The sequence below is a fragment of the Phyllobates terribilis genome, unplaced genomic scaffold (assembly GCF_046119375.1).
Source record: "Phyllobates terribilis strain yellow unplaced genomic scaffold, ASM4611937v1 Scaffold_8__6_contigs__length_399053987, whole genome shotgun sequence".
Taxonomy (NCBI): Eukaryota; Metazoa; Chordata; class Amphibia; order Anura; family Dendrobatidae; genus Phyllobates; species Phyllobates terribilis.
Window position 1 is genome coordinate 245,324,407 of NW_027362768.1, and position 27,003 is coordinate 245,351,409.

General features: G+C 46.3%; 2 protein-coding genes across 4 annotated transcripts in view; one reads left to right on the plus strand and one right to left on the minus strand.

Annotated features, from left to right (window-relative positions):
* Nucleotides 1–14,025, minus strand: part of UCHL5 (ubiquitin C-terminal hydrolase L5) — a 168,952-nt gene extending 154,927 nt beyond the window's left edge. The window contains exon 1 of one of the 3 annotated variants that reach the window (XM_073644104.1): nt 13,655–14,025. In XM_073644104.1, the coding sequence (XP_073500205.1) occupies nt 13,655–13,730 (76 nt within the window). In that variant the 5' untranslated portion in view covers nt 13,731–14,025. Of the gene's footprint in view, nt 1–5,976; nt 6,020–13,654 lie in introns of those variants that run through there. The other 2 variants (XM_073644102.1, XM_073644103.1) reach the window with 2 other exon arrangements.
* Nucleotides 13,859–27,003, plus strand: part of FOXRED2 (FAD dependent oxidoreductase domain containing 2) — a 262,874-nt gene continuing 249,729 nt past the window's right edge. Inside the window, exon 1 of the mRNA XM_073644100.1 lies at nt 13,859–14,235. The gene's annotated coding sequence lies outside the window, so the exon portion shown is untranslated. The remainder of the gene's footprint in view (nt 14,236–27,003) is intronic.

Below are 27,003 nucleotides of genomic sequence, written 5' to 3' on the forward strand. Positions count from 1 at the left end.
GAGCATCTATAGGTAGACATGGATAGATTAAGGAATCCCTTCTTCACATCACTTGCTTTGTCCAAAATTTCATCTAGAGCTGGCCCAAAGAGATGGTCTCCCTCGCATGGAATAGAACACAGTCTCGTTCTGGCCTGGATATCACCCGGCCAACATTTAAGCCATAAAGTGCTATGAGCCGCATTGGACAGTTAAGCCGATCTTGCCGCCAAGATGGCCGAATCTGTCGAGGCGTCCGCTAGGAAAGCAGCGGCTCCTTGCATGAGCGGGATGTTAGGACGCACAGGAAAGATATATTGTCTATCTTTCAGATGGCACTCAAGCTGTTCCAGCCATATCATCAGAGACCTGGCACTATAGGCTGCTGCGACCGACAGCTTTAAAGTGTCAGCAGTTGTCTCCCAGGTCCCCTTAAAAAAAGGTATCCTCTTTTCTGTCCAAAGTGTCCTTGAGGGCTCCATATCATCAAAAGGAGGAGATGACTTCCTAGATACTTTCGTTATTGCCACATCAAGTCTTGGGGTTTTCTCCCAAGAGGATGAGGTTGAGTCCTCAAAGTGGTATATTTCCTTTTAAAGGAAGAGGGTAGAGAACCCTTCCTATGTGGTCTTTCCCACTCTCTTCGTATCAGGCCCTGAACCCTATCATGAACCGGAAAACATTTTCTTTTTCTTTGTTCTAGGACCCTAAACATGAAATTTTGGGCAGATTTCCCTGGCCTAGTGTCCATAACACCCATAGTCATACGTACTGCTTTAACCAGACCATCGATTTATTTTAATGGGAAACCATGTCGCCCAGCCCCACTATCTGAGGATGAGGAAGAAGAGCAGTCAGACACTTCCTCATAGCCCGATGGGAGGGAGTCATCAGAGACTGGGGAGACCTCACAATCAGCAACCTCCCCTCCGCTTTCCTTTTTTAGAGAGAGCCTTGCTGATCTCTGATTTGACCAAGGATTTTAATTCAGATGAAAAACTAGGGGTCTCGTCTGCCAGAGTCTGGTTGATACAGGACTGACAGTCTTTTTGAGTATGAGTCCTCTAACAGGGATTTACACAATGCACATTCCTTGTGCCTAGTTTTGGTGATGCATTTCTTCCCGTAGTAAAAGATAGACAAGAAGAAGGGACATCCTATTAAGTGAACTTTCTCGAAGATCACTTACCCATACGACTCAAATGGCTGGTACCGGTTTGGAGGAAGGATCTTTCTCAGCCGGGGGATCGTCACTGGAGGCTGCAGATTCATCCATCCTGCTGGAGCTACAATGACTGGACCTGCTCGCAGATCCACGCCTTGAGGGACGGTTATCTCAGCTCACACGAAGACGCCATTTCTCCTGGGGCTTCCCAAGTAGCCACTGAGTGATGACGGCGGCTGCTGTTGCTGCTCAATGTCTCCATTTGGAATATGGGTCAGAAGTAGCTGGGAAGCACAGGGCTATGGAGCCAAACCTAATTTATATGTGCACCAGCCCCTTTCACCTTTTTTTTTATTATTTAAATTAATTAAGACTGGGAGTTTCTTCCCACCCACATAAGATAGGAGGTGCACTGCCCACCGGGCGCGTCACCTGAAGTGGTAAGGACTAGGAGGCAAAAAAAGTGCTCCCCCGGCCGCATGTGACCAGCACTTTCGGGTCCGCGCACGTGACCGCCGATGGCACGCACCGCATCATCATGCCGCGCCCGCTACTCTCAGCAGAGTCCTGAGGCGCATGGCAGCCAAACCATAGAGGGGGAGATCCTGGAAGCCGCAGTCATGACGCTGGAGCTGCAGAAACCCCAGACAGGGGCGCCGCTCAACAGTCCACCAACTACGGTAACATTCCCCTTGGGCGCACCGTATCCAGGATCCAGAGCCAGCCCGACGGCCAGCAGGAATCTTCAATCTTCGACAGGTAAGCCTGCCACAGGTTCCCCATCAAGGACAGGAATCCAATTGAGGAGACAGAGAGGTGCCACCCTTTTTAAGCCAGTAGGTTTCCTGTCCTTGGTGGGCGGACCCTCTCTCTAGGTGCGGTCATGGTCAACCGATAAGACAATTCAGAATCTGAAAGTCTGGTGACTGCTAATTGGATAGGAACAAAGAGGAAAAGTGGTGCTAAAAGAAATTTCAAACACAGGAAAACGTCAGCTCCCAAATCATGGCTAAATATGAGACAGGACAAAATAAGACAAAGGGAGGGATACCTCCTCTTGTGGACAATTCTTCTCTAGTTTCTTACAGGTACTCCAGAATGCAAGACCTACGAACCCAGGAAGTACCATGAGTATACCAACAAACAGTGTCAACAATATAAATTTGATGCGGACAAACGCTATGAATATCCCTATTTCGACAAATTCACAAACATCACTAGGTGGTATCACCTCATAAGTTGATTCAACTTAACAGATAAATGCACAATAAGCAAAACCAGTCACAGTGACCCCCTTTCCCATATTCACAGGTGAGACACAACCAGTTTCTTTTTTAGTACCTCCATGTCTGAACCAATAGGTTCAAACTTAACTGTTATAGATGAAGATATGGTAGCAATACAGGATATAGTGGATAAAGCCGATATAGGTGATGATCTCCAGATATGTAATCTTTCCTTGATTAGTCTGGATGCCTATCAAGTCTCCCTTTTAAAAAAGGTCTCTACTTTACGCCTACACCATCCTATCATCCATTCTTATGGACTAAGGATGTATTCGCTAAAAAACTAGCCTTACACAAGTATAATTTGAATAATGATAGAGATCCAATGTTGATGAGGAGTAGGGAAGAGATGACAATGCAGTACCTTGAGAAATTACAAAACTATGTACCTTCGGATCAATCGTTACACCCATCCTTTTCATCTTTGAAACCTAAAAGCAGGAATACTTCATCCTTCTCTCAATATCATAACATTGAGACATTTATTAATATGGTAGAGGTGGATCTTAAGAAGGTAAGACCGGATAAGAGGAGTATGAACAAAATTAGTAGGGAGGAGGAGAAAGCTCTAATGGACTTAATATCTATGGAAGGGTTAACTATTAAACCTTCTGATAAGGTGGGTAATATTGTTTTAATGGATACGAAGGATTACATAAGGATGGTAATTGATTTACTAGGTGACACGAGAATATATTCTGTAATGAAAGAAAATCCCACTGATATTTACCTTAAAGAGGTATTCCCATCTCCAAGATCCTATCCTAATATATAGTAGGTGTAATAATAATAATATTAGCAAATACCTCCAATTACAAATGTAGTATAGTATTTTTGATTCGCTATGTCACTTACCTCATGTGCAGGCAACAAAGGACCTTAGGTATCCATGGTTACGACCACTAGCAGCTAGCTAAGTCACTTTATCAGCGGATGTAACTATAGATACCGAAAGTCCTGTATTGCCTGCACATGAGGAAAGGGACAAAGCGAATCAAAAATACTATACTACATTTCTAATTGGAGGTATTTGCTAATATTATTATTATTACAATTACTACATATTGGGATAGGATCTTGGAGATGGGAATACACCTTTAAGTAAGGAGATCATCCTTAAAAAAGCTCTTAATGATGGACTTATTTCGAATGATGAGTACAAGATCTTACTGAATCCTCAACCCACCATAGCAACGTTGAATGTGCTACCTAAAGTCCACAAGGATCTCACTCCAATACCAGGACGACCGATCGTGTCTGGAGATAATAAATCTTACAGAGGGAGCCAGTAGATATCTGGATGAAATTCTGTCCCCATTTGTACAGGCCCTCTCTTCATTTATCCGTGACACTAAGGATCTTGTATCCAAGTCGAGAGGCATTACAGTATCGGACGTGACTATCTTGGCAAGTTTAGATGGGGGAAGGGGGCCCTATATAGTGACATTGATCGTGAATTGGTTATGACCGCCACAGTGAACTTTCTTAACACTAAGAGTAGACAGTACACTGTACATAATTCTTTTGTTACTTTTGAGAGTTGTTCTGACACAAATTTTTTCACTTTTGATAACACTTTTTATTTCCAAAAGAAGGGCACGTGTGCACCCACTTTCGCGAATTTATTTTTGGGTTGGTGGGAGGATCAGCAAGTCTTTAATGAGGATCTTGCATTTTACACTAGTCACATTTTATTTTGGGAGAGATTTATAGACAATATTTTGATTTTGTGGGAAGGTGACACTAATATTTAGGGATTTAGTTTCTATTCTAAATAATAACCAGATAGGAATGTTCTTTACAAGTGAAATACGATTTAAAAAGATCAACTTCCTAGATTTGACTATCTATATTGACACATACAGACAACTATATGAAGCAGACGTCCACCAATAATCTCCTTCATTGGGAGATTTGGCATCCACCTGCCTTGAAAGCTGGAATACCAATGGACCAGTATCTTCGGGCCAGGCAGAACTGTCCCGATGAGGTCTCTTGTTAGAGAGCAGAAATTTGTTTGTATGCTTCTCTAATAGAGGTTACCCTAAAAGAACAATGCACAGAGCCTAAATAGGGCCAAGATTACTAGTGGAGACTCACTGATCTGTGCGAACAAAAAAATGTAGGAGGAAAAAATTGTAAGTCTACAAGATTATGCAGAGATACTGGCCCATCCTCTTGGCAGATCCCGATTTCGAGAGGATTATTGGTGAACATCCAGAAATTACCTCTGTAGGGGAAGAAACTTGAGGGATTTGATACATTGTCACTTTAAAGCTAAGGGAATGAACAGATCATCAAATTGGCTGGAGGAACATCAGGGAGGCTCGCACCCATATAATGATTGTTCCTTTTGTAAATATCTACCTCTAGAAAAAGAATTTACTAATCCTGTGAATGGAAGAAACTTCTATAGAAAGGATCGGACAAATTGTTGATTGTTGATCAAAGGGAATTATATGTGTGGCGAAATGCCTATACCCGAAACTATACGTGGGGAAAACCACGCAGGTCTTTAGAAGGAGGATTTAGAGGTTGACACTCCTCTGTATCGACATATAAGAGGAATACATACTACAAATCCACTAAACTTGGAATTCTGGGGAATTAGAAAAATGAGTCAGGGCCAAAGAAAGGAAATTTAGACAGACTTATTACAGGAAGAGACCAAATGGATTTATAGACTTGATTCTTGAAGTCCCTTTGGCTTGAATGAGGGTTTTAGTTACAGTGCTTTCCTTTGATTAAATATAGTATCTCCATTTAAGCAATAAGGGCGTGCGGTGCCTGGAAGAAATCCCTGCCTGTCTTCATTACCATACCACCCCCTCCCATGCACATAACACTGCACTGTGACGAGTAGTTGTGGTGGCGTAATCCAGCGCCCTGCGCTGTTAAGGGTACCTTATCTGCCCTTTTATGGGCAGTGTCTTCATTCTTCTGCGCAGGCACCGGCGAGTCACTGCTACAACGCAGAAGATTGGTTAGACACTGCCCATAGAAGGGCATATCAGGTACCCGTAACAGCACGAGTGCAGGGTGTTGGATTACGGTGCCGCAACTACTCGTCACAGGGCAGTGTTATGTGCATGGGAGGGGGTGGTATGGTAATGAAGACAGGAGGCAGGAATTTCTTCCAGGCATCACATGAGACAGAGCCTGAAAGAACTAATTAACATACAGGATTAAAAGTCTATTTCTCAGCAACTAGACAGCAGCTATGAGGCATACAGGTAGGACTAGTTTAACCATTCTATCACCTGTATGCTTAATAGCTGTATGCGTAATAGCTTAAAAGTGTCCCAGGGATGATAGATTCGCTTTAATTCACATTCAAGAAAAAAAACTCCTGCATTATCATTCATTAGCCCCAACTGCAGTAACTCCACTCTAGGCCGTGCTGTAATGAAGTGTCTAGTGCGGAGTCTATGAGGGGCTCCTATAATCACCGCCATTCTAGCCCTGTGCTGTAATGAGGAGCTCCTAGAATCACCGCCATTCTAGCCCTGTGCTGTAATGAGAAGTCTAGTCCTGAGTGTAACATACCTGGCGGCGTCCTTGCATAGTGGTCCATTTCCCACTGTGCAGGAGCGCGCACTTGATCTCCTGTCCGGAATGTCTCTCTGGCTTCCCTCCATGCTGTCTGTTTGTGTCTGTCTCTGCTGCTTAAGGGCGGCGCCCGATCACTTCCTGCTTTTTGTACCTGCTGTGGGTCACGCCCCTTGTGCGTCCTCAGCCTATTGCTGTCTGACACTTGGTATATAGCTCAGCAGCTCCCTTCTATCCCTGCCTGAGCATAGTGTTTTCCTTCAGTGTGTGTTTGCACTCTGAAGGTGCCAGGTCCCGTCTTTGTTTCCTTGTCTGCCTTTCCTGGAGGCTGTATTTCCAGGCCTGTCTGAACTTAGTCCTGTATGTCTCCTGCTTTGCGGTATTAGTTCCCGTGTCTGAACTGAGTCCTTTCTGTGTATCTTGTCTGTCCTGTCTGAACACGCTCCTAGCCTGTTCCTCCCGCCTTCTAGGGGCCGATTACCTAGACCCGCTCCTGTATCTTGTCTGTCCTGTCTGAACACGCTCCTTGCCTGTTCGTCCCGCCTCTCTGGGGGCAGTATTCCCAGACCCGCTCCTGTATCCCGCTGCAGTGTCGGTCTCCTCCGTACACTCAGTTCCAGTCTGAACTCTCTCCTATCCTTTACCTGTTTTTCCTCTATGTCCGTTCCCTTCCTTTTTCTGCAGAGTCTGAACTCGTACCTAACTCCTGCCTGTTGTCTCTGTACTCCCGTTTGTGAGTTTGTGGTCCACTCGCTACTTCACTGCAAGTACCCTGTGGGTGTCTGGCTCTGTCTTTCCCTTCCTGTCTGTTCCGTGTGAACAGAGTCCTGTCCTGCCCTGTTTCTGCCCGCTGCTCCGGCAGTCCTGTCCTGCCCTGCTTCTGCCCGCTGCTCCGGCAGTCCTGTCCTGCCCTGCTTCTGCCCGCTGCTCCGGCAGTCCTGTCCTGCCCTGCTTCTGCCCGCTGCTCCGGCAGTCCTGTCCTGCCCTGCTTCTGCCCGCTGCTCCGGCAGTCCTGTCCTGCCCTGCTTCTGCCCGCTGCTCCGGCAGTCCTGTCCTGCCCTGCCTGTACCCTTCTGCCTGTATTGTTCCTGAGTCCCGGTGTGTACTGGGTCCTATCCCGCCTGTGTTCCTACCTGCTAGTGCCTCCCTGTCTGCACTCTTGCTGTGCTTGCCTATACCCCCCTGCCTGCTTACCCGCCTGCCTGCATACCAGTCGTGCCTGCCTATACCCACCAGTCAGTGTGCCAGCCTACCAGCCTGTTCCTGTATTCCCCTGTGTGGGTCAACAGCCGTGTCCGGGGTCTGTCCTGGAGTAGCACCTGGTCCCTCTGCTCGGTTCCTCCTTGGTGCACTGGCGTCGTATGCCGTCGTGCGACCCTGGTCGGATCGGGTGAATACCTAGTTACGCCCCTCCAGGCATTCACTCTCCGGCACGGTCCAGTGGAATCACTACCAATCACACGCACACGCCGCTTAGCCCGGGCGTGTGCATAACAGCATGCTCAGGCCATGGTTCCCGTTGAGCCCCACGGCCTTCGCTCTCTGAGAAGTTTTTCCAGCAAATACATGCATTAAAATAAATAAATAATTTTTTTTTTCCCTTTAGCTGAGTTCCAGGCGAATTACGCACCCGTCCAGATGGATCTATCAGCTCTCGTTCCTGCGGATCCGCCACGTTACTATGGGGATCCAAGACAGTGTCGTGCATTTGTGGAGCAATGCATGCTACACTTTAAGGCCTACCCTCTCTATTTTCCTTCCGATTGGGCTAAAGTGGCCTTTATGATTGACTACCTAGCGGGTGATGCCTTGAAATGGGTCACCCCCCTATGGGAAGCATGGGATCCTGTCATCCTTGACCTGCAGGCCTTCCTGGTGGCCTTTCGTATGGTCTTCGAGGACCCTAACTCTGAAGCCCCTACTGAAGCTTCACCTCCCTGTATCCCGGAGAAACCCCAATGGGTAATGTGCGTGGGTAGTGCACCAGTTCTCCTGCCCGAAGAGACTTCTGCCCATCCAGACTCCACACAGGAGAACTTCCTGCACCCGGCATCAGATGCTTCTCTCTCTTTAACCGGTGTGCATGTCCAAGGATGCTCCAAAGCTGTGGTTACCTCTGAGTCTGTGCACCTCTACTACCTGGCGGAGGATCCCCTGTTGCCTCCTGAATCCTCCGGGATACCACTCGATGACAAATGGAGAGAGACTTCTCTACACCCGGTACTCAATACTTTGTTCGCTTCGTCCTGTGAGCCTGACAATGGGTACCCCAAAGTGGTAGTTACCTCCGAGTCTCTACACCCCTCCGACCAGGCGGAGGATCTCCAGTTATCTCCTGAACCCTTCGGGGTGCTACCTGGTAGCGAAAGGACAGAGACTCTCCTATACTCTGTACCTGATACCTCGCTCGCTTCGTCCAGTGAGTCCAACTTAGTATACTCTGAAGCAGAGGTTACCTGTGAGTCTCTACACCCCTCTGACCAGGCGGAGGACCGCCAGCTGTCTCCAGAACCCTTCGGGGTGCCACCTGGTGGTGAATGGACAGAGACTTTCCTATACTCGGTACCCGATACCTCGCCTGCTTCCTCCAGTGAGTCCAACCTAGTGTACTCCGAAGCAGAGGTTACTCCCGAGTCTCTACACCCCTCCGACCAGGCGGAGGACCTCCAGTTGTGTTCAGAATCCTTCGGGGTGCCACCTGGTGGTGAATGGACAGAGACTTTCCTATACTCGGTACCTGATACCTCGCCTGCTTCCTCCAGTGAGTCCGACCTAGTGTACTCTGAAGCAGATGTTTTCTCTGAGCCTCAGTACTCTTCTGACCCGGCGGAGGACCTCCAGTTGTTTCCTGAATCCTCCGGGGTACCACCAGATAACAAAGAGACAGTGACTTTTCCTCATTATGTACCTGATAACCCGTCTATTTCTTCCTGTGAGCTTGACAAGATGTACCTCGAAGCAGAGATTACCCTCAAGTCTCTGTCCCCCTCCAACCCAGTGAACGACTGGTCCTCGAATTCTCTGCGGAAGATTCTGGCAGGCCTGAAGAAGAGGGGGCGTAAGGGGGGAGGTACTGTAACATACCTGGCGGCGTCCTTGCATAGTGGTCCATTTCCCACTGTGCAGGAGCGCGCACTTGATCTCCTGTCCGGAATGTCTCTCTGGCTTCCCTCCATGCTGTCTGTTTGTGTCTGTCTCTGCTGCTTAAGGGCGGCGCCCGATCACTTCCTGCTTTTTGTACCTGCTGTGGGTCACGCCCCTTGTGCGTCCTCAGCCTATTGCTGTCTGACACTTGGTATATAGCTCAGCAGCTCCCTTCTATCCCTGCCTGAGCATAGTGTTTTCCTTCAGTGTGTGTTTGCACTCTGAAGGTGCCAGGTCCCGTCTTTGTTTCCTTGTCTGCCTTTCCTGGAGGCTGTATTTCCAGGCCTGTCTGAACTTAGTCCTGTATGTCTCCTGCTTTGCGGTATTAGTTCCCGTGTCTGAACTGAGTCCTTTCTGTGTATCTTGTCTGTCCTGTCTGAACACGCTCCTAGCCTGTTCCTCCCGCCTTCTAGGGGCCGATTACCTAGACCCGCTCCTGTATCTTGTCTGTCCTGTCTGAACACGCTCCTTGCCTGTTCGTCCCGCCTCTCTGGGGGCAGTATTCCCAGACCCGCTCCTGTATCCCGCTGCAGTGTCGGTCTCCTCCGTACACTCAGTTCCAGTCTGAACTCTCTCCTATCCTTTACCTGTTTTTCCTCTATGTCCGTTCCCTTCCTTTTTCTGCAGAGTCTGAACTCGTACCTAACTCCTGCCTGTTGTCTCTGTACTCCCGTTTGTGAGTTTGTGGTCCACTCGCTACTTCACTGCAAGTACCCTGTGGGTGTCTGGCTCTGTCTTTCCCTTCCTGTCTGTTCCGTGTGAACAGAGTCCTGTCCTGCCCTGTTTCTGCCCGCTGCTCCGGCAGTCCTGTCCTGCCCTGCTTCTGCCCGCTGCTCCGGCAGTCCTGTCCTGCCCTGCTTCTGCCCGCTGCTCCGGCAGTCCTGTCCTGCCCTGCTTCTGCCCGCTGCTCCGGCAGTCCTGTCCTGACCTGCCTGTACCCTTCTGCCTGTATTGTTCCTGAGTCCCGGTGTGTACTGGGTCCTATCCCGCCTGTGTTCCTACCTGCTAGTGCCTCCCTGTCTGCACTCTTGCTGTGCTTGCCTATACCCCCCTGCCTGCTTACCCGCCTGCCTGCATACCAGTCGTGCCTGCCTATACCCACCAGTCAGTGTGCCAGCCTACCAGCCTGTTCCTGTATTCCCCTGTGTGGGTCAACAGCCGTGTCCGGGGTCTGTCCTGGAGTAGCACCTGGTCCCTCTGCTCGGTTCCTCCTTGGTGCACTGGCGTCGTATGCCGTCGTGCGACCCTGGTCGGATCGGGTGAATACCTAGTTACGCCCCTCCAGGCATTCACTCTCCGGCACGGTCCAGTGGAATCACTACCAATCACACGCACACGCCGCTTAGCCCGGGCGTGTGCATAACACTGAGTCTATGAGGAGCTTCTAGAATCACCGCCATTCTAGCCCTGTGCTGTAATGAGGAGTCTAGTCCTGAGTCTAAGAGGACCTCCTATAATCACCACTATTCTAGCCCTGTGCTGTAATGAGGAGTCTAGTCCTGAGTCTATGAGGAGCTCCTAGAATCACCGCCATTCTAGTCCTATACAGTAATGAGGCATCTAGTGCGGAGTCTATGAGGGGCTCCTATAATCACCACCATTCTAGTCCTATACAGTAATGAGGCATCTAGTGCGGAGTCTATGAGGGGCTCCTATAATCACCACCATTCTAGTCCTATACAGTAATGAGGCATCTAGTGCGGAGTCTATGAGGGGCTCCTATAATCACCACCATTCTAGTCCTATACAGTAATGAGGCATCTAGTGCGGAGTCTATGAGGGGCTCCTATAATCACCACCATTCTAGTCCTATACAGTAATGAGGCATCTAGTGCGGAGTCTATGAGGGGCTCCTATAATCACCGCCATTCTAGTCGTGTGCTGAGCCGTGTACAATGGCGTTGTTCCTGTAAGCTCCTATAATCACAACCATTCTGGTCCTATACAGTAATGAGGCATCTAGTGCGGAGTCTATAAGGAGCTCCTATAATCACCACCATTCTAGTCCTATACAGTAATGAGGCATCTAGTGCGGAGTCTATGAGGGGCTACTATAATCACCACCATTCTAGTCCTATACAGTAATGAGGCATCTAGTGCGGAGTCTATGAGGGGCTCCTATAATCACCGCCATTCTAGTCGTGTGCTGAGCCGTGTACAATGGCGTTGTTCCTGTAAGCTCCTATAATCACAACCATTCTAGTCCTATACAGTAATGAGGCATCTAGTGCGGAGTCTATAAGGAGCTCCTATAATCACCACCATTCTAGTCCTATACAGTAATGAGGCATCTAGTGCGGAGTCTATGAGGGGCTCCTATAATCACCACCATTCTAGTCCTGTACAGTAATGAGGTGTCTAGTGCGGAGTCTATGAGGGGCTCCTATAATCACCACCATTCTAGTCCTGTACAGTAATGAGGTGTCTAGTGCGGAGTCTATGAGGGGCTCCTATAATCACCACCATTCTAGTCCTGTACTGTAATGAGGCATCTAGTGCGGAGTCTATGAGGGGCTCCTATAATCACCACCATTCTAGTCCTGTACTGTAATGAGGCATCTAGTGCGGAGTCTATGAGGGGCTCCTATAATCACCGCCATTCTAGTCCTGTACTGTAATGAGGCATCTAGTGCGGAGTCTATGAGGGGCTCCTATAATCACCGCCATTCTAGCCCTGTGCTGTAATGAGGAGCTCCTAGAATCACCGCCATTCTAGCCCTGTGCTGTAATGAGAAGTCTAGTCCTGAGTCTATGAGGAGCTTCTAGAATCACCGCCATTCTAGCCCTGTGCTGTAATGAGGAGTCTAGTCCTGAGTCTAAGAGGACCTCCTATAATCACCACTATTCTAGCCCTGTGCTGTAATGAGGAGTCTAGTCCTGAGTCTATGAGGAGCTCCTAGAATCACCGCCATTCTAGTCCTATACAGTAATGAGGCATCTAGTGCGGAGTCTATGAGGGGCTCCTATAATCACCACCATTCTAGTCCTATACAGTAATGAGGCATCTAGTGCGGAGTCTATGAGGGGCTCCTATAATCACCACCATTCTAGTCCTATACAGTAATGAGGCATCTAGTGCGGAGTCTATGAGGGGCTCCTATAATCACCACCATTCTAGTCCTATACAGTAATGAGGCATCTAGTGCGGAGTCTATGAGGGGCTCCTATAATCACCACCATTCTAGTCCTATACAGTAATGAGGCATCTAGTGCGGAGTCTATGAGGGGCTCCTATAATCACCGCCATTCTAGTCGTGTGCTGAGCCGTGTACAATGGCGTTGTTCCTGTAAGCTCCTATAATCACAACCATTCTGGTCCTATACAGTAATGAGGCATCTAGTGCGGAGTCTATAAGGAGCTCCTATAATCACCACCATTCTAGTCCTATACAGTAATGAGGCATCTAGTGCGGAGTCTATGAGGGGCTCCTATAATCACCACCATTCTAGTCCTGTACAGTAATGAGGCATCTAGTGCGGAGTCTATGAGGGGCTCCTATAATCACAGCCATTCTGGTCCTATACAGTAATGAGGCATCTAGTGCGGAGTCTATGAGGGGCTCCTATAATCACCACCATTCTAGTCCTATACAGTAATGAGGCATCTAGTGCAGAGTCTATGAGGGGCTCCTATAATCACCACCATTCTAGTCCTATACAGTAATGAGGCATCTAGTGCGGAGTCTATGAGGGGCTCCTATAATCACCGCCATTCTAGTCGTGTGCTGAGCCGTGTACAATGGCGTTGTTCCTGTAAGCTCCTATAATCACAACCATTCTAGTCCTATACAGTAATGAGGCATCTAGTGCGGAGTCTATAAGGAGCTCCTATAATCACCACCATTCTAGTCCTATACAGTAATGAGGCATCTAGTGCGGAGTCTATGAGGGGCTCCTATAATCACCACCATTCTAGTCCTGTACAGTAATGAGGTGTCTAGTGCGGAGTCTATGAGGGGCTCCTATAATCACCACCATTCTAGTCCTGTACAGTAATGAGGTGTCTAGTGCGGAGTCTATGAGGGGCTCCTATAATCACCACCATTCTAGTCCTGTACAGTAATGAGGTGTCTAGTGCGGAGTCTATGAGGGGCTCCTATAATCACCACCATTCTAGTCCTGTACTGTAATGAGGCATCTAGTGCGGAGTCTATGAGGGGCTCCTATAATCACCACCATTCTAGTCCTGTACTGTAATGAGGCATCTAGTGCGGAGTCACATTCTAGTCCTGTGCTGAGCCGTGTACAATGGCGTTGTTCCTGTGAGGAGCTGGCACCAGCAGCTCTGGTCTCCTCAGCACAGGCCTGTCTACAGTGGAGGCTCCGGTGAGCTCCTCACACACTCCAGTCGCCTCAGGAGTCAGCTGTGTAGAGGGGAGTTGCGGGAAGTCGCCTCACAGAAGCTGCCTAATCGCGACTCCGCACACCAGGTGCACAGCATGTCCCGGCAGTTAGTGCAGATGTCGCGACGTTTATTCCCCTTTTTTTTTTGCTTCATCCACTATTAAATAAGCAGAGTAACGTTACGCACCAAAGCCTTTGATGAGCTCAGTGAACACCCCGGGGTCGCTCTCCATCAGGCACCATTCTCCTGCACTGCCCGCCATCTCTTCCACAGCCGCGGATACACACTGACAACTCCCGTGACCATGTGCACCACTGCGCGCCGCAGCTGGAAGAGGCCGCGCCGCACTCCCGCCTTCCGGTCTCCACTGACGCAGCCTCTACCTCCAGAACAGACGTCAGACTGAGCGTGTGTGCCTCTCCTATCACACCGTTATGTGACCCCGGACACTTCAGTCTGCTGAGCCCCTTCAAAAAGAGAAATAACAGTTTTTTTGCGTGTTCATGTGCATGCAGGCGGCCATGATGCCGGAGCCGGGCTCCAGTTGGCTCATTATGCGGTACGTGGTCGTCGCATCACGAGGAAAGACATTAGGAAGACACGATCCCCTTATAGAAAGCGCTCTGGATATAGGTTTTGCCTCTACATCTTAAATGTTACATTTCCGGGGTGGATGGTTTATTTTTTACGCTAAGAAAGTCGCGTGACCAACAAGTCACGTGAGTGTACAGCTAAAGGATTAATCAAGAGCGGGGTGGTAATGACAGGTGAGTGGGATTTCCGCATTGTTTGCATTATTTCCGTATAGTGAACTCGCTGGTGCTTTGGTTCTTTTGTCTGCCTGGCCCCGTGGTCTGCTGCCTACTTCAGTGTTTCTAGTACACAATGGAGTTTCTGGTTTGGTTATTTGTCATGTAGGTAGGCTCTTTAAACCCCCCCCAAAAAAGTCAATATTGAGTTTAAGGCTGTGTGCCCACGTAGCATTTTTCAAGCGTTTTTGATGCGGAATTTCCGCAGCGTAAACGCTTGAAAAACGCTTGGTAACACGCACCCCATGGTCCCCAATGGGATTCCGCAAGTTCTATGCACATGCTGCGGATTTTTCCGCAGCGTTTATGCTGCGTACAAAAATCCGCAGCATGTCATTTAATTTTGCGTTTCCGCAAGCAGAATTGCCTTTGTTCAATGCATAAAAAACGCAAGGCAATTCCGCATGTGGAAAACGCGTGATAAACGCGCGAAAAACGCGCGATAAACGCGTGCGGAATTCCGCATGCGTTTTTCCGGGAGAGGACTTGCATTTATGCAGCAGAAATTTTCTGCTTCATAAATGCAACGTGGGCACATAGCCTAAAGGCTATGTGCGCACCATGCAAAAATGCTACAGATTTTTTTCTGCATCTCCCTGGCAAGAAAACCGCATGCGGATTTTACATGCAGATTGTACATGCGTTTTTCCTGCCAGGGACATGCGGATGTGAAGCGTTCTTCACTTGCATTTCTACATGCGGGTTGACAAGCGATTTTAGCATCACTTGGAAAGTGCTTGACAACTTGGTCACACTATATAAATCCATGCAACCAGCATGGATTTATAGGCTATGTGCCCACGTTGCGGAAATGAAGCAGAAAATTTCTGCTTCATTTCCGCATGTCCTCTCCCGGAAAAACGCATGCGGAATTCCGCACGCGTTTATTGCACGCTTATCGCGCGTTTACCACATGCGGAATTGCCTTGCGTTTTTAATGCATTGCACAAGGCAATTCCGCTTGCGGAAACGCAAAATTAATGAACATGCTGCGGATTTTTGAACGCAGCATAAACGCTGCGGAAAAATCCACAGCGTGGGCATAGAACTTGCGGAATCCCCTTGGGGACCATGGGGTGCGGATTACCTAGCGTTTAACAAGCGTTTACTCTGTGGAAATTCCGCAGCGTAAACGCTTGAAAAACGCTACGTGGGCACACAGCCTTATAGTGTGACCAAGTAATAGTTTAAAAAAAAGAATAAAAATGGTAAAAAATAAAGATTATACTTACCTTCCAATGGCCCCCGGTGGTTTCTCTGCTGCGTCCAGTCTCTTGTACGGCTCGCAGTGGTGTGAAAGGACCTTTCATGATGTCATTTACTCATGTGACAGGTAACGCGACCACCGACCTCATTTTATCACATGACGTCATTGAAGGTCCTTTCAGACCATTGCAAGCTGTACAAGACACCGGACGCAGCGGAGAAAACACGGGGGGGCCATCGGAAGGAAGGTAAGTATAATCTTTTTATTTTAAATTCTTTTTTTAACAGGTACTATGGTACCTGGGTCTGGATGAGAGTCTCCTCTTCTCCAGACCCAGGTACCGTCCGCACATTGAATCGCTTAATGTCCGCATGTGCACATGTAGTGATGCGGATATTATGCGATTCAATGCAAGTCAATGGCGGCGAAAACGCTGCATGTCCGCAAAATTAATGGACATGCTGCGTATTTTTCTGCAATGATAATCCGCAGCGGAAATTTGCGCAGTATGTGCACAGCACATGCGGATTATCATTGGGGACCATGGGGCGCGTATTACCAAGCGTTTTTTAAACGTTTTTGGCTGCGGAAATTCAACAGCAAAAAACTCTTTAAAAATGCATAGTGGGCACGCATCCTTAGGATTGATATTTTCAATAGGTGGCGCTATAGGTCCAGTTCTCTTTCTCTTTGAAGAGGATATTTGGACAGTCCAGTACGTAATAATAATAATAATAATAGTTTATTTTTATAGCGCCAACATATTCCGCAGCACTTTACAAATTTTAGGGGGGACTTATACAGACAATACAGAATAAGCATATCTCATATCGAACGGAGTGAGGGCCCTGCTCGCGAGCTTACAGTCTATGAGGAAGTGGGGGAGACACAAAAGGTAAAAAGTACATATATTGTATAATGCAGCCTTGATATACTGAATAGGATAAATAATAATACATGGACTGGTCGCCAGCCAGTATGTGTGCAGTCCTGACAGAGGCTTTTATGTGCATGGTTGGTTTGAACCCGAAGTTGAAGAAGATTTTAATATGGGGGAAAGCTGGGATGGACAGAGTGTGTTTAGGTGATACGCCAGTCTAAAGAAATGTGTTTTTAGGGTTCGCTTGAAACTGTGGGTATTGGGAATTAATCGAACTGTCCTGGGTAGTGCATTCCAGAGAATTGGCGCAGCACGCGAGAAATCTTGGAGACGGGAGTGGGAAGTTCGGATTATGGAGGATTTTAGTTTCAAGTCATTTGCAGAACGGAGGGCACGTGTAGGGTGGTAGACTGAGACAAGGGAGGAGATGTAGGGGGGTACTGAAGCATGGAGCGCTTTGTGGGTAAGCGTGATAAGTTTAAAACGAACTCTATAGTGGATGGGCAACCAATGCAATGACTGGCACAGGGAAGAGGCATCTGAGTAGCGGTTGGCGAGGAATATGATCCTGGCTGCTGCGTTCAGGACGGATTGGAGAGGGGAGAGTTTAGTAAGAGGGAGACCGATTAGTAGAGCGTTGCAATAGTCAAGACGAGAATGAATAAGAGCGACAGTAAGAGTTTTTGCCGAGTCAAAGGTGAGAAAAGTCCTGATTCTTGAGATGTTTTTGAGGTGTAGATGACATGAACGAGCGAGTGATTTGATGTGAGGAGTGAAAGAAAGATCTGAATCAAAAATGACCCCAAGACAGCGGGCTTGTAGCTGGGGAGTAATGGTTGAGCCACAAACGGAGATGGCAATATCGGGCACAGGTAGATTAATGGAGGGAGGAAAGACGAGTAGTTCAGTTTTTGACAGATTCAGTTTTAGGTAGAGGGAGGACATAATGTTAGACACAGCAGAAAGACAATCACTGGTCTTTTGTAGTAATGCAGGGGTGATGTCCGGAGCAGAGGTGTATAATTGGGTGTCATCAGCATAGAGATGGTACTGAAAACCGAATCTACTGATTGTTTGTCCAATAGGAGCGGTGTATAAGGAGAAAAGAAGGGGGCCTAGGACTGATCCTTGAGGAACCCCGACAGTAAGAGGAAGTAGGGAGGAGGAGGAGCCGGCAAAAGACACAGAGAAGGAGCGGTCAGAGAGATAAGAGGAGAACCAGGAGAGAACCGTGTCCTTGAGGCCAATAGTGCGGAGCATAGTGAGGAGGAGCTGGTGATCCACAGTGTCAAATGCTGCAGAGAGATCCAGGAGAATCAGCAGGGAGTAGTGACCATTAGATTTAGCTGTTAGTAGATCATTAGAGACTTTAGTGAGGGCAGTTTCAGTAGAATGTAAAGAGCGGAAACCAGATTGTAAAGGGTCAAGAAGAGAGTTGTCTGAGAGATAGCGGATTAGACGGGAGTGGACCAGGCGTTCCAGGAGTTTAGAGATAAAGGGAAGATTGGAAACAGGTCTGTAGTTGGCCGTGCAGTTCTGGTCGAGGGATGGTTTTTTAAGTAATGGTTGTATGCTGGCGTGTTTAAAAGAAGAGGGAAAGATACCAGATGAGAGGGAAAGGTTGAAAATTTTAGTTAGGTGAGAGGTGACAGCTGGAGCAAGGGACTGAAGGAGATGTGAGGGAATAGGGTCGCTGGTGCAGGTGGTAGGGCGAGAAGATGCAAGGAGCCTGATCACTTCATCTTCCGTGACTGGTTCGAAGTCAGAAAATGAGCAAGATACAATGTGGCGGGGGGGAGCATGCATAACATTTGGGGATTGGGAGAAAATTTCCTGTCGGATATGGTCAATTTTTTCTTTGAAATAGTTAGCCAGATCGTCAGCGCTGAGGTCGGTGGTCGGGGCCTGTGCTGTTTGATTGAGGAGAGAATGAAACGTGTCAAAGAGTCGTTTAGGATTATAGGAAAGTGAGATGATGAGGTTGTTAAAGTAGGTTTGTTTGGAGAGGTGAAGGGCAGAGTTATATGTTTTCAGCATAAATTTATAGTGGAGGAAATCTTCGGGCAGATTTGATTTTCTCCACAGCCGTTCAGCGCACCTGGAGTACCTCTGGAGAAGACGTGTTTGAGGCGTGTGCCAGGGTTGTCGCCGTCTATGCCGAATTGTTCTTTGTGTAGGAGGTGCGGCTTCATCCAGGGCGCATAGCATTATTTCGTTATAATGCTTCAATGCAGATTCGGGACATGAGAGGGAGGAGATTGGGGCCAATGATGATTGCAACCTTTTTATAAATTTCTGGGTGTTAATGGCGCGTAAATTTCTATAAGTGTGGACGGTGGGAGTGTCTTGAGTAGAGTCACAGTTCTTGACAGAGAATGAAAGAAGATTATGGTCAGAGAGTGGAAGGGGAGAGTTAGTAAAGTCATGTACTGAGCAAAGCCGGTAAATGAAACCTGCATGGAGCAGTACTTACATCAATATTCTCTGCTTGATATCTGCGCCCTGATGCCAAAGGTTGAACTATCGAGGGAGCAGTATGTTTGTAGAATAGTTTTATTCACAGAGCTTTAGGGTATGTTCACACTAGGTGTTTTTGATGCTTTTTTTAATTCAAATTTTGAGCTGCGTTTTACAATACCAGCAAAGTCTGAGATTTCAGAAATCTCATGCACACACACTATTTGTTTGTCTTCAGTGATTTGTGCTTTGCATGGTTTTTACTAATTACCATATTGCCTGCAACTAAACCCAATTTTATGGACATGTTAAAACTTGACTTTTATTTAATAGTTATTAAAATAAAAACAGTTGCAAAGATTAAAAGCATGTTAATGTGTCAGTGTTTTGTGCCATCTTGTTTCTGCTCATACGGATCTGCCACTAGCTTATTCACAACTAAATATTCCTTCATTCATCATGACTGCAGTTCATGATCTATACTGAACTTAAATGAATCACTAGTGCTATTGCTCACTGGCACTTTTAATGCTCATTAAAACATTTACCACATAGCCACCCCAACAAGTTTCGCCACAAGGGCTTCCTCAGGGGGCTGGGGCTATAGTGAGTGCACAGACTATAATACAGACCTTTTAAAGCCTTGGCTTATATTCAATAGGACAACCAAAGACCAATCAAATCTTCACATCGGTCAACCAATCTCAGATACAGTTCATATGTCAGGAAACACCCTTGTCCAATCCAAAGTGTTTTATATATCTTTGCCATTTTCCCTCAGTCAGACAGACCTATCACCCACCACAGCGTCAGACTCCAAAGCTCCACATGCCTATATAGGAGCGTATAATAGGCGCTCCACTTACAAATCACTGATCGCTCTTACATGACGTCACTTTATGTTCTCCAATATTGGCTAACTGCAGCTACCAATCGCGACCCGCCACGTATCGCTCCCTAATAGGACAGCGTCACATGACGCTGCTTTAAAGGGGTATTTCCATCTCTAAGATTCTATCCCAATATGTAGTAGGTGTAATAATAATAATATTAGCAAATACCTTTAATTAGAAATGTAGTATAGTTCTTCTGATTCTTTATGTCTCATTTCCCATGTGCGGGACCTTAGGTATCCATGGTTACAACCACTGATAAGGTGAGTTAGTTGCTAGTGGTCGTAACCATGGATACCTAAGGTCATGAAGAAAGAGACGTCAGAATCGAATCAGAAAAACTATGCTACATTTCTAATTGGAGGTATTGGCTAATATTATTATTACACCTACTACATACTGGGATAGGATCCCCGAGATGGGAATACTCCTTTAATCACTGGCCTATACTCTCCAAGCGCTGACATCATAGCGCATGCGCATTACTTGCCTGTCGCAACTTAGTCTCTGAAGCGTGACCAAGGCCCCTGCGCATGTCGGCTCTTACAATCAGGAAAGCCAGTGAATAAATAGAAGAACCTATCACTTCATTTCTTTCTTAATTGTAAAGTGCTGCGGAATATGTTGGCGTTATATAAATAAAAATTATTATTATTATTTCTTAGATATAATGACAGCCCACATTGTTTATTCTATTTTTTTTTAATGAATTATTAAAGGGGTTGTCCACTACTTATTATCCCCTCCCCAATGTATCCCCCCGGGGCCCATAAGTGTTTTTGTAAAAACCTTCTGTTGCAGTTACTGCCTGTGAGTGGCGCTATCGCTGGGCGCTCACAGGCAGCACGTGACCCCCGGCTGCTGCCGGCTCTGACATCCGCTGACGTCACGACAAGTCCTGGTTGCAGCCAGTAGTTCCTCTTCCGCGTTCCACAGTGGATGCCAGACTGCGGCTGCTGAGTTATTCCCCTGCGTCACACCCGCATCCACCGCGTGCTCTGCCTCTCCTCATTCATTGGGTAACCCCGTCCACAAGCTAGCAGCCACCACGGAGACCCTAGTGCTGAGTCACACCTCACTTATCGTGATGTCAGCGCGGGGTCACGTGATGCCTGTGAGCGGCCACTGATAGCGCCGCTCACAGGCAGAACCTGCAACAGAAGGTATTTACAAATATACTTATGGGCCCCGGGGGGATACATTGGGGGGGATAATAAAAAGTCGTGTTTAACTTCTTTTAAATCATTTCTTGCACGGCAATATAAAGGCATTAAAGTGAGTCAAGTAACCAGTATAAGACCCATAAATGGAACAGCAGGAGAGATGAACTGTACTTATATAAAATTCCACATCTATACACCAATACATGTGAGCAAAAAAATATTTTTATTGGGTTTGGTTAATAACATTATTGTCCACACAAGTCAGTAAATAACACCATAAATAGGTATGGCTCCTTTCCAGGTCAACGAGTTCTCTTCAGAGACTAAGTTGCGACAGGCAAGTAATGCGCATACGCTATGATGTCAGCGCTTGGAGCATATAGGCCAGTGATTAAAGCAGTGTCATGTGAAATTGTCCTATTAGGGAGCGATATGTGGCGGGTCACGATTGGTAGGTGCGGTTAGCCAATAATGGAGAACATAAACAAAGTGACGTCATTTAAGAGCGGAAAGCAAAAACAGTTGGAGCACCAATGGTGAAGAGCCTGAGGTTTGGGGGGTGGGGGGAGAAGGGGGGGAGATGTTGTGCCAAGGAGCCCTGCTCAACAAGGGAAAACGCTTCCAGGCGGGAGTCTGCATGATGACTTCATATGATCTTTCAACACATGAACTTACAACATTCGGACTGGACCAAATAATGCTACTAATATGAATGTATTTTTTGTTATCTGTATATATTAGATATTGCCTTAAACATTCTCCAAATGGTGTGCACGTGCATGCTGCGCTGTCTGATGTCCCCGCTCTGCACCCGGCATCTCTTTGGAGCCTGCGTGTTGTCTGGGAGCCATGGCAATTGACCCTGGTCTTCCTGACATGCGCGGGTTACCTTGAAGGCTGTGGGCGGTGCGGCTGACGTGCACGGCGCAGTGCGCATGCGCCGATATACCATGATATGATTGGTCCACTGTGACCATGTGACTGCAGGTCCTGACCGCATTTAAACAGGCATGGAAGGTCCTTTTCTGTATCCCCCCAAGGAAGATGTCAAATACACCACGCGAAACGCGCTTTGGGGATTTTTCTTGCTGGGCTGCTATATCTTCAGCAATGGTTAAGAGTGCAATATTATGATTTAGTGCATTATTCTATAGGTTGATGTGCTGACACGACCTTTATACCATTTTGCACAGACAATAAACTTATTACTCGATTTGATTGTTGTGTGCAGCACTCAAAAAACTATCCCATGTGGGAATAAGCACTGTTGCACTTTCTCCATTGTGGCTTTTACTTTCTAATAACAGTAATATGAACATATTTATATATGCTGCCTAACTTTGGTGCCGGGTTGTTCCTTTTTTATGTTATTTGTCCTTAAGTGTTCAATAAAGTATTTTGCTAAACTTTTGCCAAAAAACTCCTGGTTTTTCGTTTTTGCATATATATTAGCTTTATGGAGTGGCATAAATTACCACTTTCCCTGTATTTCGGACCTTACCTTGGTTAGAGTGGTTTTGTTACAATGCACCTAATGAATATATGGATATTTATTTGTATTAGTCTATTGTCTAAGTCTAGGAGATTGCAAGCTCTAGTTTCCTTACTGGAAACCTGTGTGAGAGAAAAAAGGAGGGAAGGGGGAATGTCCCTCTCTAGTGTGGCTGTAGAGATTTTAATATTTTCTATAACACCTCCCCCTTTTTGAGGTTGTGTGAGGAACCAATTTACGGATTGTTTCCCCAGCCTTCCTCCTTGGCATGCCCCTGGCGGGACAGTCCATCCACGTTGCCATGTTCTCTCCCTTTCTTGTGCTGAATGGTAAAATCGTACTACTGTAGAGCCAAGCTCCACCGCAGTATTTTACCATTGTCACCTGCCACCTGATGCAGCCAGCTGAGTCTAGACCCTTAGATCAGGAATAGGACAGACATTTATAGGGCATTTCATAACTTTCCCAAATTCTTATGAAAAAAATATTCCCCACAAACTGCATTGAACTACTGTACCCAATTTATTATATATTTTAGGAGTTTGAGTCGGTCCAGTTTATACCGACTCCAATTTCGACTCCAACTCCACCAAAATGGACATCAACTCCGACTCCACAGCCCTGGTCCTTGAGTCTAACAGTAGCTGTGTTGCCCACAGTAACCGGTTGCAAATTCTCAGGGGCCCTCCCAATTTCCTCACCCACAAAAAGAATGGCTGCACTAGGCCACGATGCCTCAGGTGTGGGGTTCATCTTCAGCCTCTCCGGGCAGACGAGGCTGATGTGACCAGTTTGGTCACAGGTATAACACAACCGGGAGTTATATGCAAGCCGGATGCTGGAATATGGGGCATGACCCCCTGATGGTCAGCTGGCAGGGGCACTGGGGGTGGTTGTCGGCTTACCCCTTTCCAGCTGGTGACGGCTGTCTTCTGCACCTTCGGCTGACTTCTGCTAGATGTACAGTGATGTCTCAGATAAAAAATGATAAAAACACTTAGTCTGATTCCTCAAAACTCTGCACAGAATTCTCGCAAGAACTGTGCACATTTTCAGTGACAGGAATGATTTCTCAAACCAGTTCACTGATGATCTGTAATATCTCACCGCTTGACACCAATTTTCAAGAATATCGCAGCCCGGGAAGGTCACATAGGCCCATCCTCTGTGATCTTTGTGTCGAACAGCCCTCTGTTGCCCCCTATTGTCCGGATAATTACACAATTGGCCGACGATTAACGGAGGAGGCCACAGGCTGCTTCCACTAATAGGCCAGTTATCAGGAAACTGTCCGTGAGCGTATGGTATATACAGTGCTGGCCAAAAGTATTGGCACCCCTGCAATTCTGTCAGATAATACTCAGTTTTTTCCCGAAAATGATTGCAATCACAAATTCTTTGGTATTATTCTCTTCATTTAATTTGCTTGCAAGGAAAAAGCACAAAAGAGAATGAAGCAAAAATCAAATCATTGATCATTTCACACAAAACTCCAAAAAAGGGCCGGACAAAAGTATTGGCACCCTCAGCCTCGTACTTGGTTGCACAACCTTTAGCCAAAATAACCGCGAACAACCGCTTCCGGTAACCATCAATGAGTTTCTTACAATGCTCTGCTGGAATTGTACACCATTCTTCTTTGGCAAACTGCTCCAGGTCCCTGATATTTGAAGGGTGCCTTCTCCAAACTGCCATTTTGAGATCTCTCCACAGGTGTTCTATTGGATTCAGGTCTGGACTCATTGCTGGCCACCTTAGAAGTCTCCAGTGCTTTCTCTAAAACCATTTTATAGTGCTTTTGGAAGTGTGTTTTGGGTCATTGTCCTGCTGGAAGACCCATGACCTCTGAGGGAAACCCAGCTTTCTTACACTGGGCCCTACATTATGCTGCAAAATTTGTTGGTAGTCTTCAGACTTCATAATGCCATGCACACGGTCAAGCAGTCCAGTGCCAAAGGCAGCAAAGCAACCCCAAAACATCAGGGAACCTCCGCCATGTTTGACTGTAGGGACCGTGTTCTTTTCTTTGAATGCCTCTTTTTTTTTCCTGTACACTCTATGTTGATGCTTTTTCCCAAAAAGCTCTACTTTTGTCTCATCTGACCAGAGAACATTCTTCTAAAATGTTTTAGGCTTTCTCAGGTAAGTTTTGGCAAACTCCAGCCTGGCTTTTTTATGTCTCGGGGTAAGAAGTGGGGTCTTCCTGGGTATCCTACCATACAGTCCCTTTTCATTCAGACGCCGACGGATAGTACGGGTTGACACTGTTGTACCCTCGGACTGCAGGGCAGCTTGAACTTGTTTGGATGTTAGTCGAGGTTCTTTATCCGCCATCCGCACAATCTTGCGTTGAAATCTCTCGTCAGTTTTTCTTTTCCGTCCACATCTAGGGAGGTTAGCCACAGTGCCATGGGCTTTAAACTTCTTGATGACACTGCGCACAGAAGACACAGGAACATTCAGGTCTTTGGAGATGAACTTGTAGCCTTGAGATTGCTCATGCTTCCTCACAATTTGGTTTCTCAAGTCCTCAGACAGTTCTTTGGTCTTCTTTCTTTTCTCCATGCTCAATGTGGTACACACAAGGACACAGGACAGAGGTTGAGTCAACTTTAATCCATGTTAACTGGCTACAAGTGTGATTTAGTTATTGCCAACACCTGTTAGGTGCCACAGGTAAGTTACAGGTGCTGTTAATTACATGAATTAGAGAAGGATCACATGATTTTTCAAACAGTGCCAATACTTTTGTCCACCCCCTTTTTTAGGTTTGGTGTGGAATTATATCCAATTTGGCTTTAGGACAATTCTTTTTGTGTTTTTTTCATTGAAGACAAATTAAATGAAGAGAATAATACCAAAGAATTTGTGATTGCAATCATTTTCAGGAAGAAACTGAGTATTATCTGACAGAATTGCAGGGGTGCCAATACTTTTGGCCAGCACTGTACACCTCTGATTCCAATGCCTTGTGTATATATAAAAACCTCTGTACGGTCATGGCTAGCTCCACGATAACCCCAGAAAAATTATTAGCTACCACCAACAGTTGTTTTATCATCAGGCTGAATGGAGGCCTGGTTCTTGTTCTGTACAGTTACAGAAAATGAAAGGGATTAACCATAGAAACTTACTAAGGCGCTCACAGAGATGAGTCAACTTAGCGGAAGGAGAGCACTTCGATTCGAGACGTCCAGTAAACGGGTATCATCCATAAACGAAGATGTGCTTCTGTCTACAGGAACCCAGATCACAGTTTGCCTTGATCTTTTATCAGCACCTGAGTTACACCCAGGGCTACCACTAGGAATTTCTTGGCCCCATACTGCTAAAATTTTGTGGCCCCCTTGAGACTGCCCAGCCTCCACCCCTTGAACCTTCCACAGTCACACCGCCCACTCTTGGAAAAACTCCACTTTTGCACCCCGTCCTCACCAATCACACATTAACATTTCCCATTGAACACCATATCACATACATAGCCAAGCAATGTGAACTGAGGTCTAAGATGGTACACATGCAAGAAATAGGAGCATGTTCACACTAGCAAAAAGAAGCAAAACCTACAAAAGACAAAAAATATATCTCATACCCTACCATCATTATATATAAATGTAAAGCAAAGTTGCATATTAAATATGGGGTACTTGGTGAACTATTTTTGATCAAAAAGAAGCCAAAATAGCAAGGTTTTGCTTCTTTTTGCTAGTGTGAACATGCTCCTATTTCTTGCATGTGTACCATCTTAGACCTCAGTTCACATTGCTTGGTTTTTTGTCTTGTTTGCATTCTGTGCAAATTAAGGGTGTGGCATCCCCTTTGTTGAGCTGATTAGTATATATGTAGCTTACCACGGGCCTAGGTGGTCTGAAGTTGGGACCCGGTCCTATTTGTCTACCCTTTTATATGCATTACTTCAACTTTGATATACAGTAAGGTTTTTAATATAGACAGTGTAGGTACCGTCCCAATTTAGGGTCACCTTGTCGCTGGTGGGACGGCTTGTATACTTTTTTTGATCAAAAATAGTTCACCAAGTACCCTATATTTAATATGCAACTTTGCTTTACATTTATATATAATGATGGTAGGGTATGAGATATATTTTTTGTCTTTTGTAGGTTTCACATACATAGCCAGCAGCTTTTGTTTTGACCAAAAGATTTTTTAAGCCGACATCGGGACAAGGTAGACCCTTTTGGCCGGGCCCTACTCTACTCTAACCTATTGAACATTTCTTAAAATATCCAATACATTTATTGGGGGCATATTTTTATTAATTTAAATTTAAGGGAATGTGTCACATACATTTTTTAAGCTAATTGTAACCAGATTGGGATAACTTTTTTTATAATCTCTTATTGAAGATTATTGTATTCTGTTTTCTGTACATTTATGACGTTATAGGGGACTGTTTCCTTGGGAGAGTTTTCTATACATGTTCTCATGCTTAGTAACATGCAGATGTCATTCTGCAGGATGGGGGAAGAGGTGAGCTGTGACACTACTGTGAATGGTGGATTCTGTTATCTCTCATTGTAATCCTGCTAGTTATGACAATGGATGTGACTTGTTGAAAAGAGATCTTTTCTGCACGTGTCAATTAGAAAAGCAGTTTCTGTCTATTATTTTAT